Consider the following 23,100-nt stretch of genomic DNA (forward strand, 5'->3'; position numbering starts at 1 on the left):
TCAACACAGTCACGTTTGATAATCAAGGCACGACCACGTGTCACGTAGGGGAAAAGGTACTCCACCGTGTGACCCTCGTCATCATCCCCCACACCTCTGTCCACTGACCACCGTCGCGCGCCACTATTGTCTCGTGCACTACAATCTGTTATCAATCTACTTTTTGCATTGTCATATTCGGGTAATAAAAGAACTCTATTAATTTTTTTTCCCACAAATATGATTAATTTTTTTTCTTCTAATTACTGGATAAAAGAGTTGGAAGTTGTTATGTTTATCTTAGTTGTATTGATTTTGTTATAATAATAGAGTATAATGTTATTAGTTATGACAAATTATTTTTGAAGAGTTATTTTAAGTTGTCATACTTGTTTTCTTACTTTGAAGTTGTGATACCTACAAAATAGAGCAACACATTTTTTTAACTAAAAAACATAGCAATACATGGTTCATTCATTATTCCATACTTTTTCTTTCATTTAATTATTTTATTAAATTTTTAGGTTACTTCATTTGGAAAGTTTGATCAAATATGTCATCTTCAAAAGTTGATTGGAAGCCACGGGTTGGTATGAAATTTGATAATATAGATGTGGCTTATAAATTTTGGCTTACATACAGTGCCCATGCTGGTTTTGGAGTTAGAAAACGTTATGCGAACAAGAATAAAAACAACACTATATCATCTTGTAGGTTTGTTTGTTCCAAGGAAGGGGTACGGAAGATAGACAAGAGAGATATTTTTGTTAACATCCATAGAGCCGAGATTAGAACGAATTGCAAAGCAAGAATTTCACTTGTATGCAAAAATGGAAATTTTGTCATCCATGAATTTGTAGAGGATCATAACCATCATCTACAACTTCCAGAGACAACACACATGCTTGCATCACATAGGAAGATAACTGAAGTCTAAGCATATGAGATTGATTTGGATGATGATTTTGGATTAAGGCAAAAGTCAACATTTCAACTTATGAGCACACATGCAGGAAACAAAGCAAATCTTGGATTTACACGGTTGGATGTGAAAAATTACCTCAGTTTAAGAAGACAAATAAGTATGATGTACGGAGATGTTGGTTGTCTTTCACAATATTTTCAACGACAATTGTTGGAAAATCCGTCTTTTTTTCACGCATATCAAATGGATATAGAAGAACAAATCACAAATGTGTTTTGGTGTGATGCAAATATGGTGTTGGATTACGATTATTTTGGCGACGTTATGTCATTGGACACTACATATTGTACCAATCATGCTAATAGACCGCTTGCTTTGTTTTCTGGTTTCAACCACTATAGGAGTTCGATCATTTTCAGTGCAACACTATTGTATGATGAGACAATTGAGTCATTTAAGTGGTTGTTTGATACATTCTTACAAGCACACAACCATAAAGAAACCAAAGACTATTTTCACTGATCAAGATCAAGCAATGGCCAGTAGGGGTGGACAAAGTTCAGTTCTGAACTAGAACCGTTTGAAAATTGAATCGAACTGATTTTCAGTTCAAAAAAATGAACCGAACCAGTTTTTAGTTCAAAAAACTGAACCGAACCGGTTTTACAAAATGGTGAACCGTTTTTTATTTTAAACTGAACCGAACCAGTTTAACTTAGTTTTTTGTTCATATAGGCCAAATTTTACATAATTACCCCTAATTACTTATAAAAATAATTTTGGTTTAAGTTTTTTGAAATAAAAACCAGTTCGGTTCAGTTTTTTCAAATTAAAAACTGGTTCGGTTCGGTTCAGTTCTTGTTTTAAAAAATCAGTTCGAAAACAGTTCGGTTCTCAATTTTTATAAATCAGTTCAGTTCAAAACCAATTCGGTTCGGTTCAGTTCAGCAGTTTGGTTCAGTTTTTGGTTTTCTTAAACACCCCTAATGGCCAGGGCACTGGCTGAAGTGATGCCCAAAACTCACCATGGTTTATGCACATGGCACTTGTTGCAAAATGGAATTAAACACCTTGGGAACTTGATGAAGGGAGGAAATTATCTTTTAAGAGATTTCAAGAAATGCATGTATGATATTGACGTTGAAGCAGATTTTGAGACTGCTTGGACAAACTTGATCAACCAATATGATGTTCATGAAAATAATTGGATCAAATCAGTTTATGCTATTAAAGAAAATGGGTTGCTTGTTACATGAAGGAAGCGTTCACTCTTGGCATACGGGGTACCCAACTTAGTGAAAGCTTGAATGCTCACTTCAAATCTGGTATGAAACCCAATGTGGATATTATACAATTCTTCAAGCACTTTGAACGAGTTGTTGAGGAGAAGAGAAACAACGAGTTGAGTTATGAGTATGAGTCCTCACATAAGTTTGCAAGGTTAAGATACGAGTTGTCACCAATATTGATACAAATGGGAAAAGTGTACACGCACGTTGTATTTGAGTTGTTTCAAAACAAGTTTAAGTTATTCTTAGCTTTATCGTTATTAGAGAGAAACAAGTCTCACTCTTTATGTGAATATGTCATAACTATGGTTAACCATGAAGGATTTTGGAGAATGTCATTCGATCGTGCTTCAACCTCTATTACTTGTAGTTGTTGAAAGTTTGAGGCATTTGGCATACTTTGTTCACATATGCTCCATATCTATTTTGCTTTATATTGTGTATCCTGCATAATTTTGCTTTAATGTTCACAAAATATTATTGTTGCATTATTGTGTTTTTGTGCAAATCTATTTTGCTTTTTATGAATCATTTAATTAATTTGACAAGAAAAATATAGTGAAACAAAGATACTCAATTAATTTAAAAATAGCTACAAATTTATAGCGAAAAAGAAATATTTTACAATAGAACAAGTAGTGTAGAATTCAATATCAAATATATCCTATCTCTACTTTACAAAATTCCTATAATCAATCTTGAATTCTAAGTATCAAATTCTTTTGAGCAGTGTTGATGTCTTTTTGCTTGTGTTATCAACTCTTTGGGTGGAGCCTTTTGTGGGTAGAATCTGCAGTAATGTATAAATTCAGAAACTCGGCAGCATGGTCCTGATGATCAACCTCATATACAGATACAACTATAGATTTCCCATTTTTCTCAGCCATAGATAGATATTAATAAGTAGTCAGCGCTGCCTAACCTGGTCTCTCCAAAGAACCCTTCAAGAACAAAAGAATTGTTAAAAAAAAAAAAAATACAGAAGAAATATTGTTACGCACAGTTCAATTGTATAAGTCGAATTGTTAAAACCAAAAACTAGGAGTATCTAGATATAGAACAGAGCAGTAACTACATAACAGAAGTGACTCAACTATTTCTCATTTAGATTTGATTACAATGTGCATCCAATCCATTGATTCCCTTGCACAGCTAGAAAACTGAATGCCTTGCACAACTTCTTGATGAAAGGTGAATTACAAAGAAGATAATGAATATTGATTAGTAATTTCAAAGTGTTCAATTAATATTGATGGTAGCAACATCAGTAGGAACATCAACAAAAAAATTCAAAGACAACAAACAAAGGCACATTTAAGTGACAACAATCAAAATTTAAGTGAGTACATTACCAAATTTCAATCAAAGCTTGTAAACTAACCTTACAATATAATAACAAATTACAAAGACAACAAACAAAAGCACTTAAAAAGAACATTACTTTAGAGGTACAAATGACTTTTTAAAGATGGATGTTCATCCATTAACCAAATGTCCATTATAAGTCTCTCCATTTTTCAGCTCCACCAACTGTTACAACATGCTCTAAAACATTAATGATAATGAAAAATCACAAGATGAAATTAATAAGAACAATACAAAAAGGTAAAATAGAGAAACAGATGTTGGTTACTTACTATACGATGGCCTTGTGCAGTCCTAAGAAGAGATAGAGGAAGCTGCAAAAAAAATGAACTTTTTTTATAAACCCAAAAAGAAAAAAGTAATCAAAGGGTGAAAACTAACATACACTATAACAATAACTAACATATAACATTAACTATTCATATAAAAATTGAGGATTCATTCATCAAAACTCAAAATTTGAGAACCACAAACCCTAAAATTCAAATTTGAGAACTTTCAAATTATTACAATTTGTCATTCTTCAATGGAATTCCACAAAAACACTAAGTTGAAATTGAATAATTGAATAATTGAATAATTGAATAAATCGCGTTTTTCTTCTTCTTGAACTTCTGTTGATGTTTTTAATTTAAAAACAATTAAGGCCACATGGCTCTTTCTGAAGCATTCAATTGATCCTTTGGCACAAAGTGGGTGAAAGGCACCCTACCTTTCCCGCCTCTAAGTCAGAGGATCTATTTCCATATGAATATGCACTAAACCATGCCTATTTTTTTATGTTTTTATTTTTAATAACTTAATTAAGTCATGTTGTGTGGCTTTTTTTTTTTTTTTTTTTTTTTTTTTTTTTTTTTTTTTTTTTTTCTTTCTTTCTTTCTGGTACCAAGTTGTGTGTTGTTCTAATAATTAAATAATAATATTTTAATTTTAAAAGTAATAACAACATATTTTTACTGTTTCTTTTTTGAAAAGTAAGACTAATTTATGAGTATTAATGATTTATATTAAAAATTAGTTATAATAAACAAATTTTATTTAACTAGTTCCTTATTAAAAAAATATTTAACTAGTTAATTTACAATGAAATTATTAAATTAAAATATTAACTAACTCAGTAATTTCAATTAAAATATATAATTTAATTAATTAGTTAACTTAGTTTAACTTTAAATAAATAAATAAAATTAATTTTGATGAAAATGTTATTTAACAAGGGACATTATTGTACTTTTATAAATAAATAGTTTCTTCTATTTATTTTATCTTTCTCTTATGCCAATCAATACATCAAATTTATTATATTTCTCATCTATTTACCTTTTTTACACTCTCTCTTACATAGTTCTCTCTTCCCAACTTCTATTTCAAACCAAACACAAGTAATTTGTTCAATCATTGCTTTGATGAACGGTGATCTTATTCATTTATTCAACATCTTGCTTATCTCATTCTTTTTCAAGCATTGACACATTCGATCTCAAAAATACTTTACCTCATGGACAACAACAACCTGAGATTATGGCCAATCACTAATAGTCTTTGTCAAGCATTACAATCATGTTCTCAAGACATTTTCAATGCAATTAATCTTGTTTTTAGTATAAAGTCACTTCTTAAACAATTGAGAAATGGTGGATGGTCTAATTTACTAGAGAAGGTGAAATGTGTTTTGTCTAAAGCTGAAATGTTTTTATCAATGTTTTTGTGTCTTGAGTCATGAGGGGTCTGGAAAATCATCACATTAGACCAACTATAAGTGAGTTGAACACTTCATATTTATTAAAACTTTATAGTAGTTTTATTCATTAGGGTTTAGGGTTACAATTTAACCACACAAGTGGATTGAACACCACAAATTTATCCAAAACTTTAAGGAAATGGATTTATGAGTGTTACAATTTATATAACTATATAACGTTCAATATCTATTTTTCTATCAAATATTTTTTTTACTCATACTTAATATAACAACAATTAATTACAGTGATTATAGGTTAGTAGAGAGTTTTCATTCTAATGATTTCATTGAGCAAGAAATAATTCATCTGAAATTGCAATTAAGACATTACATGTTTGATATACAGCACAATCAAATTTTATAAAATATAACACTTTTCGAGTTGTGTAAAAATTTGATGAGTCAAGAAATTAAAAAGAAACAATAATAACATAATTGATAAGTTGAATCATCTTGTTTTGACACTTTCGGTCTCTATAACAGTAATAGAGAGGACTTTTTCAACAATGAAAAAGACAAAGACTTATAAACAAAATGAATGTTGATTTTCTTGCAAAAGGTTTAATAGTTTATATTGAAAGAGCTATGCTAATTCGGTTAGCAAGAAATTAATATGAACTATTTCGATTCCTTTAAGCGTCGTTGAACTCACTTTTCTTATACATTTTATATTAGCTTTTTTGGCTTATTAGTCGAGTATTTTGGTGAATTTTAATACGATTATTAACTTTTTATATTGATTAAGTTTAATTTTTTTTACTTTATATTTGACCACTGGCTTTGTTGAACAATAAACAAATTATTTCTCATGCTTCATGACTTTATTCCTGTTCTTGTGAAATTTATTTGTTTTATCCATTCGTATGAGAATTTTATCACATAATTATTAAAACAGTTCGGGTTCATTTGAAATGAAAAAAAAAAAACTCAATTTAAAGAATATATTTTTCACTAATTTGTCAAAGGCAAATGAAAACCTTCATAAAAGAAGATCACAAAACAATTTATTGAACACACTAAATTTAACATTACAATCGAAAATGGAGTAATTAAATCTTCTTAGAAAATATAGAATTGCAAACTAAATATGAATAACTCGAACTGAGTTTTTGTTTTATATTTCAAATACATTCTTCAATTTATTTAAGTTTTTTTCTATTTCAAATGCATAAAAATATATTCCTCAATTTATTTGATATATTTAATTTCCAATCAACCAAATTATCATAAAAAATTATTTTGAATATTAATTTGAAGTGTTGTTTAATACTCGTTCTATAATAAAATATAAATAAAATTAATAGTTGAAAGAGTGATATATTAATTAAAAAGTTTGTCAGGATACAACAAATTTGCTGTTTTTCTTTTTTTTTGTAGAAATCAAATAATGTCTCTCTTTTTTTTAAATGAACCGAGGACTGAAAAATTAGAAAGCGAATAAATATGAAAGACTATTATCATTCATTTGAAACTAGAAGAAGGAAAGTTACACAATTGAAATACTAAAGGAATAAAATTGCTGATTTAAAATCTTTGTTACGTAAAGAAGATGCCAAATTGTGCAGAGCAGGTCTGCAACCTGCTGCCTGTGTAAGTTACATGGAAATGGAAAAGCAAAAGACATAGATAAAGGTTCTGATACATATTCTATAAGAAATTGTTGTCCACTTTATTGCTCAGACTAAATATCAATACGACAATACGTGACTATGTATTTTCTTTAAGACATAATTAATTTTGAATATTTTTTTCATTGTAGTGACATAGAATTCTCGACCCAGATTGTTTGACCCACCATTTGATTAATTTATGTAATACTAGTAATCAACAAAAATCAATATCACTTCTGTCGATTTGCAATAGCAATAAGACTACAACGAGTATACTGCATCATATAAGTTTCTTAAATGAAAACATGAGAATTGCCTAGGATAGTAGCATATATTTTTAATCGAATCACAAATGGCAATTAAATTTTGGTACTTTGAAAAGTTAGTGTGGGAGTATTTTCTCTTTATATATTTAATATTTAGAGAATTCAAAGATAATGACTTTGAATTTAATCCTAATCTTAATGACCTCCTTCAATTTCTTCGGTCTCTAGACACACCAAATATATATAATAAGATGAGGTATATTTGAAAAATTATAGATAATTAATTTTACATCCAATAAAAAGTAGTTACATAAGTATATTTACATATGAGATTCATAAAGTAAAGTTTTCTCCGCATATAAATTTACTTATATGACTAATTTTTGTTAGATGATGGATAAATTACCTATTAACTTTTCAAAGATAACTAAAAAAAATCATATAATTATCTAAATCGTGTCGATATTTGGCTACTTCCTCTCATGATCTATCTCTATAAAATTCTCGTGTTATTTATTAAATATTCATTTTTAAAGATTGGATTTAGTTGTGTATATGGCCTCATGGTTATCATGGTGACTGATATTAGTTTTGTGCTTTTTGGAGAGTTGAGTATCTTAAATGGTTGATACTTTACCAATATTGGAATTTGGAAGCATAATAAGCTATAGTAGTGGGGATAGGGTGCAGGTCGCACTAAATTGTACAAGGTTATTTATTAGTTCAAAATTTTGTATTGCTATTGTAATCTAAGATGCAGAACTGATATCGTCATTGACATCAACCTTGATAACATAAAATTATAAAAAATAAAATAAATATAGCCATATATAATTACTATAAATTATAAATGTATTAAAATATATTTACTGAAAATTTCGTTACTGAAATTTTCATGTGAGTTTTTTGTTTTTTCAATTTTTTTATTTACATTTTTTCATTAATTTTTTTTTTTCCAGTAAGAATTAGAAGAGCAAAAAAAAATATTGTGGAACATTGTCTAGTTAGACCCTCTACACAATTTAATAGGAGAGTCGTCGTTAAAAAAATGAGAAAGAGAAACAAAGAGATATAACAAGAAGATGATTATTATATTCAACCTAAGTTTGAGCAAGAGAAGCAACAAAATCCTACATTTGAGAATCATATAAAGGAGGAGCATGATCAGCACTAGGATAACATGCATCAACATCAGTTGCCTGAACAACCTCTATTTTCTAGAAGTTCTTTCGATCTTTTCGTCCTAAAGAACTATGAGCTCTACATTGCAGTTAGAGTGTGAAATTGACAAGTTAGTAAATAGTTTATTTTATTACATAGTATGTACAATTTAATATATACACTTTAATATATTTATAATATAGCTTATTACATGACCGATTTTAGGAACTCAATTTGTTTGAAATAGTTAATCTATTGTTTCACTAGTGTTAAGAATTCATTAGAGTTTAATTTGATTTATTGAAAATGGTCAAATGATAAAATGAACTAATTAAGAAAGAGAAAGAAAATTGAAGGAAAAAAAATAGTATTTAAAAGAATTATTTCAATAGTGAAATTGCTTAGTATATATATAGTACACTAACTAATAGTATAATTTATTCGAGGCAAAACAATTTGTAATATTGCACATCATTTATCTTGTCAAAAAAGGGTTCAATTTGTTTTGTTGGTACACAAAGAAATGATTTGTCTGAGACTTCTATGTATGCAAACATATCTTTAATTGTCTTTATGATATAATCCCTTGTATACACAAAAACAAGAGTAGATTCTCCATTCTTGGTATACTGAGTAATAGTAGTGTAAGTTGATTAAGTAATTGCCTTTATTGAACTTTTCAAAGTATGTTTATGAGCATCACTAAATTCTACACTTACAATGAATATTTCAAAGAATTTGGACGAGTAGTAAGGGAAAATCGACAAGACCAAAAAATGTGTGTTATACCGAAACACATGTATTATACTCAAACACACAAGGTGATCACCCGTGCTGCATGTGCACACACACGATGTCAAAATAGAACGTTTTGATAAATTTATTTTCTTTTGCTTTTAACTTTATAATTTTTTTTGTTTTTTGTTTTTTATCAAAGTCTTTGGTCACCCACACATAAAATGATTTAATGGTTTTCTCTGCATTTGTTTCATTTGGTTCTAATAAACTTGCACTATTATAAAAAAAACAAGTACAATGTTCCACAATATGAGTTTCCTTATTATACACTCTATAAGCCTTGGATCTTTCAGAGTATCCAATGAAGGTACACTTTTGAAATCTAGAATCAAATTTACCAAGGTTATCCTTAGTGTTTAACATATAACAAGTATAACCAAATTGTTTAAAATAAGAGATGTTAGACTTTTTACCTTTCCACAATTCATAAGGTGTTTTATTCAATATAGATCTAATATAGACATTATTTTGAATATAACATGTAGTATTAATTGCTTCAGCCCAAAAGTGTTTTGCTACATTCATATCATTTAACATGGTTCTGGCCATTTCTTGGAGTGATATATTCTTTCTTTCTACAACTCCATTTTGTTGGGATGTTCTAGGAGAGGAGAAGTTGTGAGAGATTATATTCTCATCACAAAAACTTTCAAAGAACTTGCTTCAAATTCTCCTCTGTGACCACTTCTTATTGTTACAATCTTAAGACATTTTTCATTCATTATTTGTTTGCAAAATGTGATACACTTTGTGGGATTCATCCTTACTTCTTAAAAAGTGTATCCAATTCCACCTAGTGTAATCATCTACTATAACGAAGCCATATTTCTTTTCACTTAGAGATGTTGTTTTCACTGGCCCAAAGAGATCTATATGTAAGAGCTCAAGGGGATTTGAGGTAGAGGCTGAGTTCCTAGAGATAAAAGAGTTTTTTGTTTGTTATCTCTTTTGACAAGCTTCGCATATAATTTCAGTTTTGCAACAAAGCTTAGGTATACCTCTAATTAGTTGAAGTTTCTAAAATTTTGAAATTAATCTAAGATTTGCATGACCTAATCTTTTGTGCCAAATTAGTCTCTCTTTATTTATTGACATAAGACACTTAACCTCTTATTTCTCTAGACTAAACATATTTATCTTATAAATGTTGTTTTGCCTTTGACATGTAAAAAGTACAGATCCATCATTTTGACTAATTGCCTTACATATTTTTTTGATTGAATATAATATCATACTTATTATCACTTAACTGACAAATACTTAATAAATTATACTTCAGACCTTTAACCAACAAGACATCTTTAATAGAAGGGGAAATACAATTACCAACTGTACATTGACCATTTATTTGGCCTTTTTGTTTTCCTTCAAAGGTCACTGTGCCTCTTTTGCTCAAAGTTAGTTCTTGGAACATAGAATTTTCTCCTGTCATATGTCGCGAGCATCCATTGTCCACGTACCAAGATTGGTGTTTTAACTTGATTATTGAGGACATCTACAACAAAGATAATTTTATTCTTAGGTTTCCAAATTTGGTTGGGTCTTGGTTTGGAGTGACCTTTCTTAGAGCAAATAGTACACAAGATATCAAAGGGGATATGTTTAGGTTCAATTACAGTTTCTTCAAATCCTATACCTCTTTTACCATTTCTACTAACTCTATAAATCATAGAAGCATATTTGCTTCTTTCCATACCATTAGCAAGAAAATATTGAAATACTTGTTCATACTTATCAAAGTTACATGTGTTATTTCCAATTGATATTGAACTATGATTGCTTTTTAGAGTTAGATTTTTAGTCTTAAGTTCAACAATATCAGTTTTCAAATTTGCATTCTCTGTTTTTAGTTCAATAATATCAGTTTTTAGAGTTGCATTTTCTTTTTTAAATTCGACACTTTGATTCTTTAAAGCATTAACTTTTTCAGTTAGATTTGTATTTTCTTTCCTAAGTGTTTTTCAGTTTTAAAGACAGTTTGCAATTATTATTTAAATAAAGAATCATTTATAGCAGTAATTAAATTAGATCGAATAAAGTCAAAAAATACCTCAACTTCTTCATCTGCTGATTCACTTCCAAAGTCATAATCTGTGTTGGATCCAGAGGCAAAGTTAGTATGAGCCATCACTTCCAAAGTTAGCCATCATAATCTGTGTTCATCGTTAAAGGATTCCTTAGAATCATCCCATATAACCATCAAACTCTTCTTCTTGGGTATGAAATCTTTCATCTGGTGTTTCCCTTTCTCCATATTTGAACATTCTGATTTGATATGTCGAGGTTCATTTATTCCATAGAAAATGATGTTTTTCTTGTCATATTTATCATCATTCCCTTTCTTGGATTGCTTGGAATATCTTTGAGATTTTTTTTTTTTGTTGTGCCACATCTTTCGATTTTTTTTGGATATGAAAGCAATCTCTTCTTCCTCTCAGTTCAAGATCTGATCATTTGAATCACTATCCTCTGATTCTGATGTTGCCTTTAGAAACCTTTTGCTGCATAGATTTCAAGGCCAGAGTCTTGTTCTTCTTTTTGGGCTCATCTTCTTCAAGTTCAATTTAATGTAATTTGAGAGAGATGATTAATTCTTCCAGCTTTAGAGTATTCATATCATTTGCTTCCTAAATAGTAGTTATCTTAGGTCTCCACTTGCTTGTCAAACTCCTAAGAATTTTCTTCACATGATCAACAATAGTATAACTCCTCTCAAGTACCTTTAATCATGAGACAAGGGTCTGAAATTGGGAAAATATTGTTTCAATGTCTTCATCTTCTTCCATCTTGAACAACTCATACTTTTTGACTAGGAGGTTGACATTTTCTTCTTGAACTTGCTTGCATTAAGAAGAAATTATGAAAAAGCCAATAACACGTCTAAAAAAAGTATGAACGAAAAATCCTCTCAATAGAGAGTTATTAGAATTTATGTAATTCAGTCAAAGTGTTTTCACACACTTGTACTACTATAGGACTTGATATGTAACATCCTCTCATAAAAAGTTAGAATCATAGAAATAAACTTTGTGTACACAAATTAGAACTAATGTAAATTAGCCCGATAGCGGCACAACTCTCGAATCTTGAGTCGCGGCCACCCAAAAAAAAATTATACGTAAAATGATCAAAATTCCCTTACTTAAATTAGAAAATTACAATAACACCTAAAACCCTAACATTTGTATCTTCTCCTCTTCCTCTATCTCCCTCTTGAGTCTTGCTTCCAGAATCAGCGATGCTACTCACTGACTCATTGTGTTGTGTTGTGTCACAATATGTTCTCGGTTGCTGCTCACTAACTCACTCCATTGTGTTGCATTGCGATCTATGCTCAGTTGCTCACCTCGCCTTTTTCTGCGAAGATTCCAACCAATTTCTAATTTTTGATTTGTGCTTGACTGCTCGTCTCGCCTATGTCGCCTCGACCATTCGTCAAAAGGTTTGGTTTCCAATTTTAATCAATCTCCCAATTTCGTTCATCATCAGAATTGTTTATTACTTACTTTATTATGCCATTGTTATCAACTCGATTAATATCTATCTCTCTTTTCTTGTTACAATTGTTAAGTGAATTAGAATGTGAATGGATAGATGTTAGTATTGATTGAAAATTAGCTTTACAAACAAGATATTGTTTTGTTCTAAATTCTAATGCATGTTATGTTATGGTACTTTTTTTGTTGCATACAAGGTGTTTGATTTTTGTTTCCATTTAATTTTCACATTCTAAAAGTATGTTTTATGTTTCTTAAATTGGTTAATTTGTTGAATAAGATATGGGATTTTCTAGCAAACACTAAATGCTTGATTTTTTTGAGTTTGCTTAGAATAAAGAAACATAAATAAGTTGTAATTTACCTGATATTAGATACTTTAAAAAAACTTGATATATAAATTTATGTCAGCCACCGCAAAATTTTTAGTCAATCTCCGCCACTGCTTACAATCATGGTGATATAAAGAAAATCCATTGATCCAATTTGAGCAAATTTTGTCAAACAAAGATAGATGCGATTTGAAAAAGAGTAGATGTAATGATTTTCTTGCCAAACAATGGTTGTCCATCTTGTCAAATTCGGATTTATTGTTGAGCAAATGTCATAAACTCAATACTTCCCTCGTGCGATTTTCTTAAGCGCGTTTGAGTCACCTTTTGAATTATATATAGAAAAACATTCATAGTTCTACATTTTAAAATTAGTATTATTTATATTAAAAAATCTCACAAATTACTTAAAAGGTTATAAAAAAAAAATGAAATAAAGCTTAAAAAGATCCATTTCAAAGGTGCAATATTGGCTGATTTTTTCCATTTAAATGAATATCAGACTGATATTAGTGATGTTACATATGTGGCAAGAACTTTGTGCTCTATGACACATTCTTATGGAAATTTTTTACAAGCTACCACCTGTTACAATAGTTCACTTTTCAAAAACCAACATTAAAATCTTAAAATGAAACACATCCAAACACCCACCCATTAAAGTTTGTTAGCTTTATATTACTGACGAAGCATATAGTTAGATTATCACCGATTAGTTTCCCTCTTATTTCATACTTAGGCATAAAAATTGCTATGTATAACTAAAAAAATGTGTTCAAAATGGTTCACGCCTAAACATAATTTTAACACTTTTACTTTTTTGAGTTTTAACCACATTGTTAGGCCATCCAAACATTTCATTGGTCCAATTAATTTCTTGACAATTTCAGAAAACTAACTCTCGTAACATAAAATATTACTATTTATACATTAACTTTTTTAATTATGTGATTTTTTCTTGTGACGAGATTCTTCAACGTTTTAAAGTACGTTGAAACACAACTAATAAAGTATACATATTTGATTGAACATTTGAAATGATTAGGTCCATATCTCCATTTCCTCGTATTAATTAACGGTGTTGATGAATTGTTAGCAATAATCCATTCAACCTAATCCAACTCATAAAAACTAAGTTATGTTAGTAATTGGGATAAACTAGTGATTTGAATCATAATATATTGAGTTTAGTACCAAATATTTGACTTTAAAATTTCGTGAAACCATCATTAAAAAACTCAGGAAACCAACATACCCATGTATACTTTCTTCTAACAAATTAGACAATTACTTTAATAACAAAAGAAGAAAATTGAAATATTGAATAATTGCGTTCAATCAAAATTGAATTGATAATTCTAATACAAACTAAGTTTATATATATTGAAAAAAACCAAGTCCTACGTGAATAAGAAACAGAGTTCTATAATAGTTTATAAAGAGTGACACCCTTCACCTAATAAGTCAGTTTAGTAAGGATGAATTAGGCCAAATTGAAAACCGAACAATATACATGAGGATTAACAAGGAACAATAAACATGACCAACCAAATAAAACTAACTGAAAATTATTTCGGTTAGAATAACTAAAGCTAACAACTATGTGTTATCTAATATCCCACAAGATGATGAACATATGTTGGTAATAAGACACGACTGGGAGATGAAAGTACAAAATATCAAAAGGATTTTAAGGTCTTGAAAAATTGTGATCTCGTCTGCTGTTAGAGGATATAAGGACATTAAATATCAAAAGTCTTTGATCTTGAAAGATTTATTGAGGAATTCCTAAAATAAGATTGAAAGTTTTGATGAATAAAGAGTGGTCAGAAGAGGATTGGTAATATCCTTAATTAGGATTATTAGAAGTAATATAATGAGATAATTGCATAAACACTTCTTCGTCCAAAGTGCCGTGTAAAAACGTACTACAAACATCTAATTGATGCAAATGTCAATTTGTGGAAAAAGCAATCATTCAGTAGTTAATCTTACAATGGAAGAATAAGTAGTAAAAAATCAATATATAGTATTCGAATAAAACTCTCTTCCCTAAAAGTGTAGTATTGTTTGATTTAAACTCACGTACGGCCAATGATTTTCTTATTTGGAAGCAGCTCAATAAAGATACATGTATGATTTTGATATTGTGAAGCAAGTTATGAATTCATTGCCTTTACCCAAAAAGTACATTTAAGATCTTGTTTTTTAAGTCGTAGGTCCATAAGTAGCACAAAAGATGAAATAAAATGATACTAATATAAAGAGAAATTATAATAAATTTTCTTATGCATACAGTAGTAGCTATTGTACTAAAAATAGTGTTTTTATTAGCAAAGAAAAGATGGCTTAATAAATGCAACTAACTAGGCCAATAGGAATCGTGTTCAATACCTTGGTTTTAAATTGTACTAGTAGTTGCAGTTACAGTTACCGATCACACATTTATATCGTCTAAAAATGTGAGCAAATGCAGCCGCTATTGCTGATGTAGCGACATTAAAATTTATAATATTGTAACTGCAATTGTACTTACGGACCACAATTTAAAACCATGCTCGATACCTTTGGTTTGTGATTTGTTGATACTACTTATAAATGAAGGTACATGAACAAGTCACAATTCATGAATAAACAAGTCACATTAACATGTAGTTGTTGATACCTTTACTAAATAAGTCACAAAAACCATGCTCAATACCTTTGCTTAATGAATAGTTAATCGTTCTGCCTTAGCTTTCGATGCTCCTTTCATTGCGGTCATTGATTCATTCTATTGGCTAATTTATCTATTCTAGCACTTTTTGCATCTATTCGCATGCGCTCACTTGAAGAAAACACCTTTATTTTTTTTTTCAAGTCTTTGCATGTTATCTCCATCAACATCTGCATTGTCAAGATCGATATGAACATCTTTTGCAAGAAAGTCTCCCTCGATTTTTCTCTTGATCCGAGGTTGGTGGCTTTTGAGTAGAAGGATGGCATAATATTTCACCATGGATCTCATAGTCATGCTCAAACTCGTTTTTCTTGAATTGTTTATAAAATCTTCCTTGTTGCAAAGGATAAATTAAACAAGTCTCTTTCTATAGAATCCCAAATCGCACATGAAATCATCGTCCAAATAGTATAGCTCAGATAAATTAATCTAAACAACTAGGAATTCATACAAACACAATAGCATAACTAAAAACCAAATACGTGTTGTGTAAGCATAGATGGACTAAATTAAAAAAATACATGACCAACACTAATTTATATCAAAAGAAACAATCAAATGAATAGTATGACTCCTATAAGTAATCTGAACTGTAATTACTTTTCATTCTGCATGTAAACTTCAAATTCATCTCTCCCTCATATATAGGAATGACAAGAACTTAATGACAAAAGTTCCACTTTAAGATGTTCCACTTTAAATCACAAGCCGCTAGCTAAATTACATACTAAAACTAATAAAGACAGTTAATACGAAAGCTTTTTACTAAATTCAAAGCATTAAACATTCTTATTTCTACTAAGAACCCTTGTTACTTAAAATAGGGTGCACAAATTCCTTCCTCAAACTGAAAAAACAGTCGCAAAGGTTGTTGACTTCGGTGATATGCAGAGCAGCCGTGACCACATCTATAGCGGATAGCCCATGCTTAAAACAGACATTGTCCACAATATAACAGCAACAACAAAAACACGAAAGAGGTAAGAAAGCTCACAAGTATTATGGTGGAGGCGAAAAATGCCCTTGAGAGATATGCCAATTGTACATGGCAGTTATCATTCTCCCTTAACAAAGTTGCTCAGTCTCCATGGCAGCCATTCTAGTGTGCAAATCAGAATTTCCATGATGGGTTGAGGATGGTCTGTTGCACTCAAAAGGAGGAGGAAGTTGCAGCAACGGCTGATCATCTCCAGAATTGTCGCCTGAAAGTAGCCAATTATCCCTATTCTGTATGGTGGTTCTGGCGGGATTTGGTAGAGCTATTGCGGAACCATCATGGAGCAGCAGATGATATGTGTCATGTAACTTAGTGATGAGCTTCATAGCAATACAAGAATCGAGATCGATCCTTGTGTGTCCCTGGACTTGAGATAACTTAAAAATATCATTAGTATAACCAAGAGATATTGCTATAGGTGTAATCAATCCACCAATAACTATATCCCCTTTGCTTGCTTTGGCAACTTTATCAAATTGCCTAGCTAAAAAAGAACCAGAATTAACAGCAAATTGATTAGTGATTGCCCATAAAAAGAATAGCTCGCTCTGCCTAGCAACCCCCTCACTTTCTCTCCTTCCAAAAAGTGTGTTGGCCATTACCCTTTGGACATATCTAAAGCAAGGGTTATGGATATAAGAAGCCTTGGCCAACGCAGAAACATAATCGCCATTCCCTGTAATTTGCTCCCAAAACAAGTGGGCGACAAAATTCTTTATGTTCAAATGCCTTTCACATTCATTAGGCAATAATACACAGCACAAAATTCAGACAAGTTCATGACATGGTCATTATTGAACAGTCTAAAGGCAATTCTACCAGTTTCCCAATCTTCCTCTCTAACCACTACTACCTCAAGAGAGCTAAAAAATTCCAGAGTTATATTTGCAAAAGTGGAACATTTCAAGGACATGAAGTAAGTCCAACTTAATTGCTCAAACATCCATGCTACATCATCAACCAGACCCAAAGCAGTCAATGCAAGCTCATCAACATATCTTATTGGCACAATTTTTCTTTGAACAAGCATATCATACCTATCCTTTTGCTCTCTATTTTTAAATTCAATGCCATAAGGATTAGAGTTTGGGTTACCTTTGTTTAGTCCATTGGAAGAAGATGCCTTGCTTGTTGTTCTTGATCTCTTGGGAGCCATAGATGAAGTATTGAATCAACCTAGCAAAACGTGGACAGTGAAGGAAAGGGAAATTGGGGGAAATACTCATTGAGAGTGTTGAATTTAGTTATGCACGTATACACACTTTCAAGGCTAGGATGGAGGCAGTGAAGTCTACTTATACTGCTATTACTCAACCTGCCAACAATGTGGAACCCACTCTTGTTTTTGTTCCTACAGTACCTAATAGGATAAGTAATAAGTCGATAAAATATGCTTTGACTCTAGGAGTATGTTTACTGCGCAATGCCTTGGATGGTAACGATCGTGAAGTTGTCTCCCAATTGTTTGAAGCTGGTCGCGTTAATGTTTGTGTATTAAGCAGCTCCATGTGTTAAAGAGTGACATTACCGGCACATCCGGTAGTTATGATGGGTACAAACAACTATGATGAATCAAATTAACCTTTTGTTGATATTAAGTGGGACTAACAGAACGACCTTTCATAGACAGTTGTGGAAAATGTCTCCTTTTGTGCCTTGAAAATCAAAAAGAGTATTAGTTGTGGAAAATGTCTCCTCTTGTGCCTTGAAGATCAGAAAGAGTACTAAGATACCTTAAATTATCTTGGACAACCATTCATGTGCTGTGTCGCCTTACCCAGAATCCTAGTTATTACATTTTACAGGGACGTAGTCACCAAGATGTATTTGCTCACTCTTCATTGTTAGTCCAAGATCACTTAATGAATTAATAGAAATTGGATTCATTACATTATGCCTTGTAAAACCATTGAAACATTTTCTGCGCAATTGACTGAAGACTCTGATTTGGGGAGCTTTTACAGATTCTTTCTTCAGTGTCGAGTACAATATATTACTTACAAGACGGTCACATGAGAAAAAAGAGGATATTCGTGTACTCATCACACACAAAAGCCAACGCCCTACTTCAGGCCCACTTCTCAAGGTGTGTAAGTGTGAACATGAGGCTGACCAAAGAGAGATGATCATTTATGTTGATAAACTCTTGAATGGAATGACTCAAGTGATATCCAAAAGGCGTTGAATTTTATTGATGATTCGTACCATATAAATGAACCAAATGGTGGTTCAAGCAATCTGGCTATGTTTCTACAACCCTCGCATTTCAATCACGAGTTTGTTGCTAAATGCCATAAAAACAATATTCAAAATTTTGATGATGTGCAGAAGAAGATTGATTCATATCATAATTGATTCATATCATAAGTAAACTATTAGGACTCACATATTCCAAACAGTTGGATATTATTGATTTTATCGAGTATAATTGTGCTTTTAAATTCAATTGTAATTTCCAAGTGGATGGGATAGTTATAGGAAAGAAGAAAACAATTAAGGTTATGCTAGATAGCAAGAGAAAAAGGGACGAAACTGATGCTCTTTACTTTTTCCTTGAGTAAGAAAAAAAAATGTTTATTGCGACGAACACATGTGACCACTTCAAGTTAGTGTTACCTTGGGAGGAAGACGACGTTAGTTTAAGATTTGAAGCTCATTATTACTAATTATAGAAAAATGTGGGAAGTATTTAAAAGTGAATATTAATTAGGAAACTCCTAGAGATGTATCTAGAGTTTTCTATTTGTACCTATAAATATCTCACAATCTGGTTGATGAAGTAAGTACAATGAGAATAAATAGAAAACTCTAAACACAGTTTTCTAATTAATACTCACTTCTAGATACTTTCTACATTTTTTCTATAATTAAAACACTTCTAAAATCTTATGTAGAAATTCTACATGATTCTAGACTTATCTAATTTCAAATTAGTAATAACAACTTCAAATCTTAAACTAAAATAGTCTTCCTCTCAAAGTGACACTAAAAATCTTAAACTAGTCTACCTCTCATGGTGACACTAAATTATCAATAATTTCAGCATTCAAAGTATCATGTAAGTAATGACTAAGATTACTCTCAATGAGAAGACTTTGCACAAAAGCATATTGTAACACTTTATTTGATTTTAAGGAACAAGATGAGACGTTTAACCGAATAGTATATAAAATGTCATATTGCTTGGCTTATCATCTGTAAAATATTATCAAGAGCTTAATTTGATTAATCATAGTTGTTTTTATCCATCAGAACCACTAGGTGTGTTGACAATGTAACTCCCCATCACATAGAGCTTAATACAAAATATTTAATTTGACAAGTTTCAAATAATTAGGAGACAACTCAAGGCTCGTTACTATAAAAGTCATTATGTAGGAAACATAATTCTCGAGGCAAAGCAATTTCTAATATTGCACACCATTTATCCCACCAAAAAAGGGTTCAGTTTCTTTTGTTTGTACACAAACAAATGATTTATGTGAGACTTCTAAGTATGCAAACATATCTTTAATTGCCTTTATAATATAATCCCTTGTAGACACAAAAACAAGAATGGGTTCCCAATTCTTGGAATATTGAGTAATAGTAGTGAATGTTGACTTGTAATTGCCTCTATAGGAGTTTTCAAAGTATGTTTATTTGTCTCACTAAATTTTACAACCAGAATGAGTATTTCAAATGAATTGGGAGAGTAGCAAGGGCAATTCGACTAGGCCAAGAAATGTGTGTTATACCCAAACAAACATGGTGATCGCCTACGTCGCATGCACGCACATGATGTCAAACTTTAAAGTTGGTGTCCAAATAACATTTTGGTAAGCTGTACAAACAAAGAAGATTTTTATAAATATATTTTCTTTTATTTTTATTTTTAATTTTAATTTTATGATTTTTTTGCTTTTTAATCAAAGTCTTTGGTCAAACCACGTAGAAAATGGTTCAATTATTTTATAGGTGGTGTGATGTTTTGATGTCTTCTTTCCAATACCAATTAAAGAAATGTTATCCTCATCAAATTGTAAAACCAATATTTCCTGATTAATTCATTAATTGATCTATGGACTAACAATAAAAGCGATAATCTAGATCTTTGTTACAACGTCATTTTAAATTGTAATAATTGAGATTATTTGTGAGACGCAATAACATGAACGTTTGTTCGAGATAAATGAAGTCATCTTATTGCTTTTCAATAATTACAATAACATTTCTAGCATTCAAAGTATCATGTAAGTAACGACTAAGATGACTCTCAATGGGAATACTTTGCACAAAAATATTTTGTAGCACTTTTTTTGATCTCCAAGGAACAAGTCGAGACATTTTCCCCAATTGTATATTAAAGGTAATCATGTGGGCCCATCATTTGTAGAATATTAACAAGAGGTGAATTCGATTAATCATAGTTGTATGTATCCATCGCAACCACCAGTTGTGTTGACAATGTCACTTCCCATCAGATAGAGCTTAATGTATAATCCTTAATTTGACTATCTTCAAATAATTAGGAGACAACTTAAGTCTCATTATTATAAAATCCATGATGCAGGAAGCATACTCTTCGAGGCCAAGCAATTTGTATTTTTATACATAATTTATCTTATCAAAAAAGGCTTCAACTTCGTTGGTACAAAAATAAATGACTTATGTGCGACTTCTAAGTATCCAACTATATCTTTAATTGTCATTATGACATAATCACTTGTACGCACCAAAACAAGAGTGGATTTCCGATTCTTGGCATATTTAGTAATAGTAGTGAAAAGTTGACATTTTCCTTGATTGGAGTTTCGTAGTATCACAATATATATCATTAAATTCAACACCCATAATTAATATTTAAAAGGAACTGGACAAGTAGTAAAGGCAAATCGACAAGACCAACAAATGTGTATTATACCTAGACACACACAGTGATCACTCATGTTGCACGCATACACACGATATCAAACATTAAAGTTCGTGTCCAAATAATATATTCGTATGTTGTACAAAAAAAAAAGAACTTTTTGATAAATTTATTTTCTTTTACTTTTAACTTTATGATTTTTTGTTTTTTAGTCAAAGTCTTTGTTCAAACACGCAAAAAATAGTTCAATGGTTTTGTAGGTGATGTGATTTTTTTATATCTTCTTTCCAATATTAGTTGTAGAAAGGTTATCTTCATCAAATTGTAAAAGCAATTTTCCAGATTAATTAGTTGTAGAAAGGTTATCTTCATCAAATTGTAAAAGCAATTTTCTAGATTAATTGATTAAGTGATCTATGGACTAACAATGAGAGAAAAACATCTAGATATTTTTACAACATCCTTTTAAATTGTAATAACTGAGTTTATTTGTGAGAGACAAAGACATGAATGGTTGTTTGAGATAATTTATGTCATCTTGTGGATTTGTGGGAGAAAAAGACATGAATGGTTGTTTGAGATAATTTATGTCATCTTGTGGCTTCTCAATAATTACAATAACAATTTCAACATTCAAAATATCATGTAAGTAATGAATCTCAATGGGAAGATTTTGCACAAAAGCATTTTATAGCACTTCTTTTGTTCTCCAAGAAATTACACGAGACATTTTCCCTAATTGTACATCAAAGGCCATCCTATTGGACCCATCGTCTTTAGAATATTAACAAGAGGTTAATTAGATTCATCATAGTTGTATGTATCCATCGTAACCCACCAGATGTATCCATCGTAACAATATATTGTAGCACTTCTTTTGATCTTTTAGTACCTAAATTTTATCCGACGAAATAAAGATAATTCAAAAAATAAAAAATTAAAAAAATATGTTTGTCTGCGAATTGTAAAAATTGTCATCTAATTTCGAGTTCATATTAATTTCATTACATTACATTAAAAATATTAAAAAAAAAACAAATAAAAAAATAAAGAAATGTTATAATAAAATGTTGCTTGTACTACTTTCCTTTTATGTGCTTTACTGCTTCCGCTTTCGTCTCTTTCCGTGTTTTACTGCTTCCGATGGCGTCCTTGTTTTCCTGCTTACTCACGTCATTTCCCCACATCCATCCATTCATTCATTTATTTTTATTTTTATTTTGTATAACATTATTAATATTACCGAATACTCAATCAAAAAGACCAACCCCTCTTTTCCTTAATTGTATGAGTTTGCTTGATCTTGTTGCAAAACCAGTGTAAGATCCATAACTTAAAGTTTATATAATGAACACAATCATTTCTTGTTTTTGTCTATATATTGAAGCAAAACATTCAATCTTAAGAGGAATTAATTGATCAGAAAAGAAATGAGAAGATAAAAATTGGGAGATTTTCATTTCTTTCTTTTTCTGTTTCTAATGTAAACAATAGAAATAGAGTATTACCACACAAAAAACAAACTGACAAGAAGAAAGATCTACCATCATATTTCTTTCCATCAACCCA

At 30.6% G+C, this 23,100-nt stretch overlaps 1 protein-coding gene and 1 pseudogene across 1 annotated transcript; one reads left to right on the forward strand and one right to left on the reverse strand.

Annotated features, from left to right (window-relative positions):
• The first annotated feature begins 532 nt into the window (after positions 1–532).
• LOC101509573 (protein FAR1-RELATED SEQUENCE 5-like) lies at positions 533–2,657 on the forward strand (annotated as a pseudogene).
• Positions 2,658–15,368: 12,711 nt separating this feature from the next.
• LOC101505739 (uncharacterized) lies at positions 15,369–19,249 on the reverse strand. Its single transcript, XM_012713335.3, has 2 exons — positions 16,677–19,249; positions 15,369–15,849 (listed from the first exon to the last, which is right to left on the reverse strand). Exon 1 carries the CDS (start codon positions 17,276–17,278, stop codon positions 16,748–16,750), a length of 531 nt encoding a protein of 176 aa, XP_012568789.1. The 5' UTR covers positions 17,279–19,249; the 3' UTR covers positions 15,369–15,849; positions 16,677–16,747.
• Positions 19,250–23,100: the final 3,851 nt, after the last annotated feature.

Source organism: Cicer arietinum, chromosome 3 (genome assembly GCF_000331145.2).
Source record: "Cicer arietinum cultivar CDC Frontier isolate Library 1 chromosome 3, Cicar.CDCFrontier_v2.0, whole genome shotgun sequence".
In the NCBI taxonomy this organism is placed as follows: domain Eukaryota; kingdom Viridiplantae; phylum Streptophyta; class Magnoliopsida; order Fabales; family Fabaceae; genus Cicer; species Cicer arietinum.

What these genes read in the sequence shown, in the direction of transcription:
- LOC101505739 (XM_012713335.3), bottom strand. Translation starts at nt 17,278, where the DNA reads ATGGCCAACACACTTTTTGGAAGGAGAGAAAGTGAGGGGGTTGCTAGG.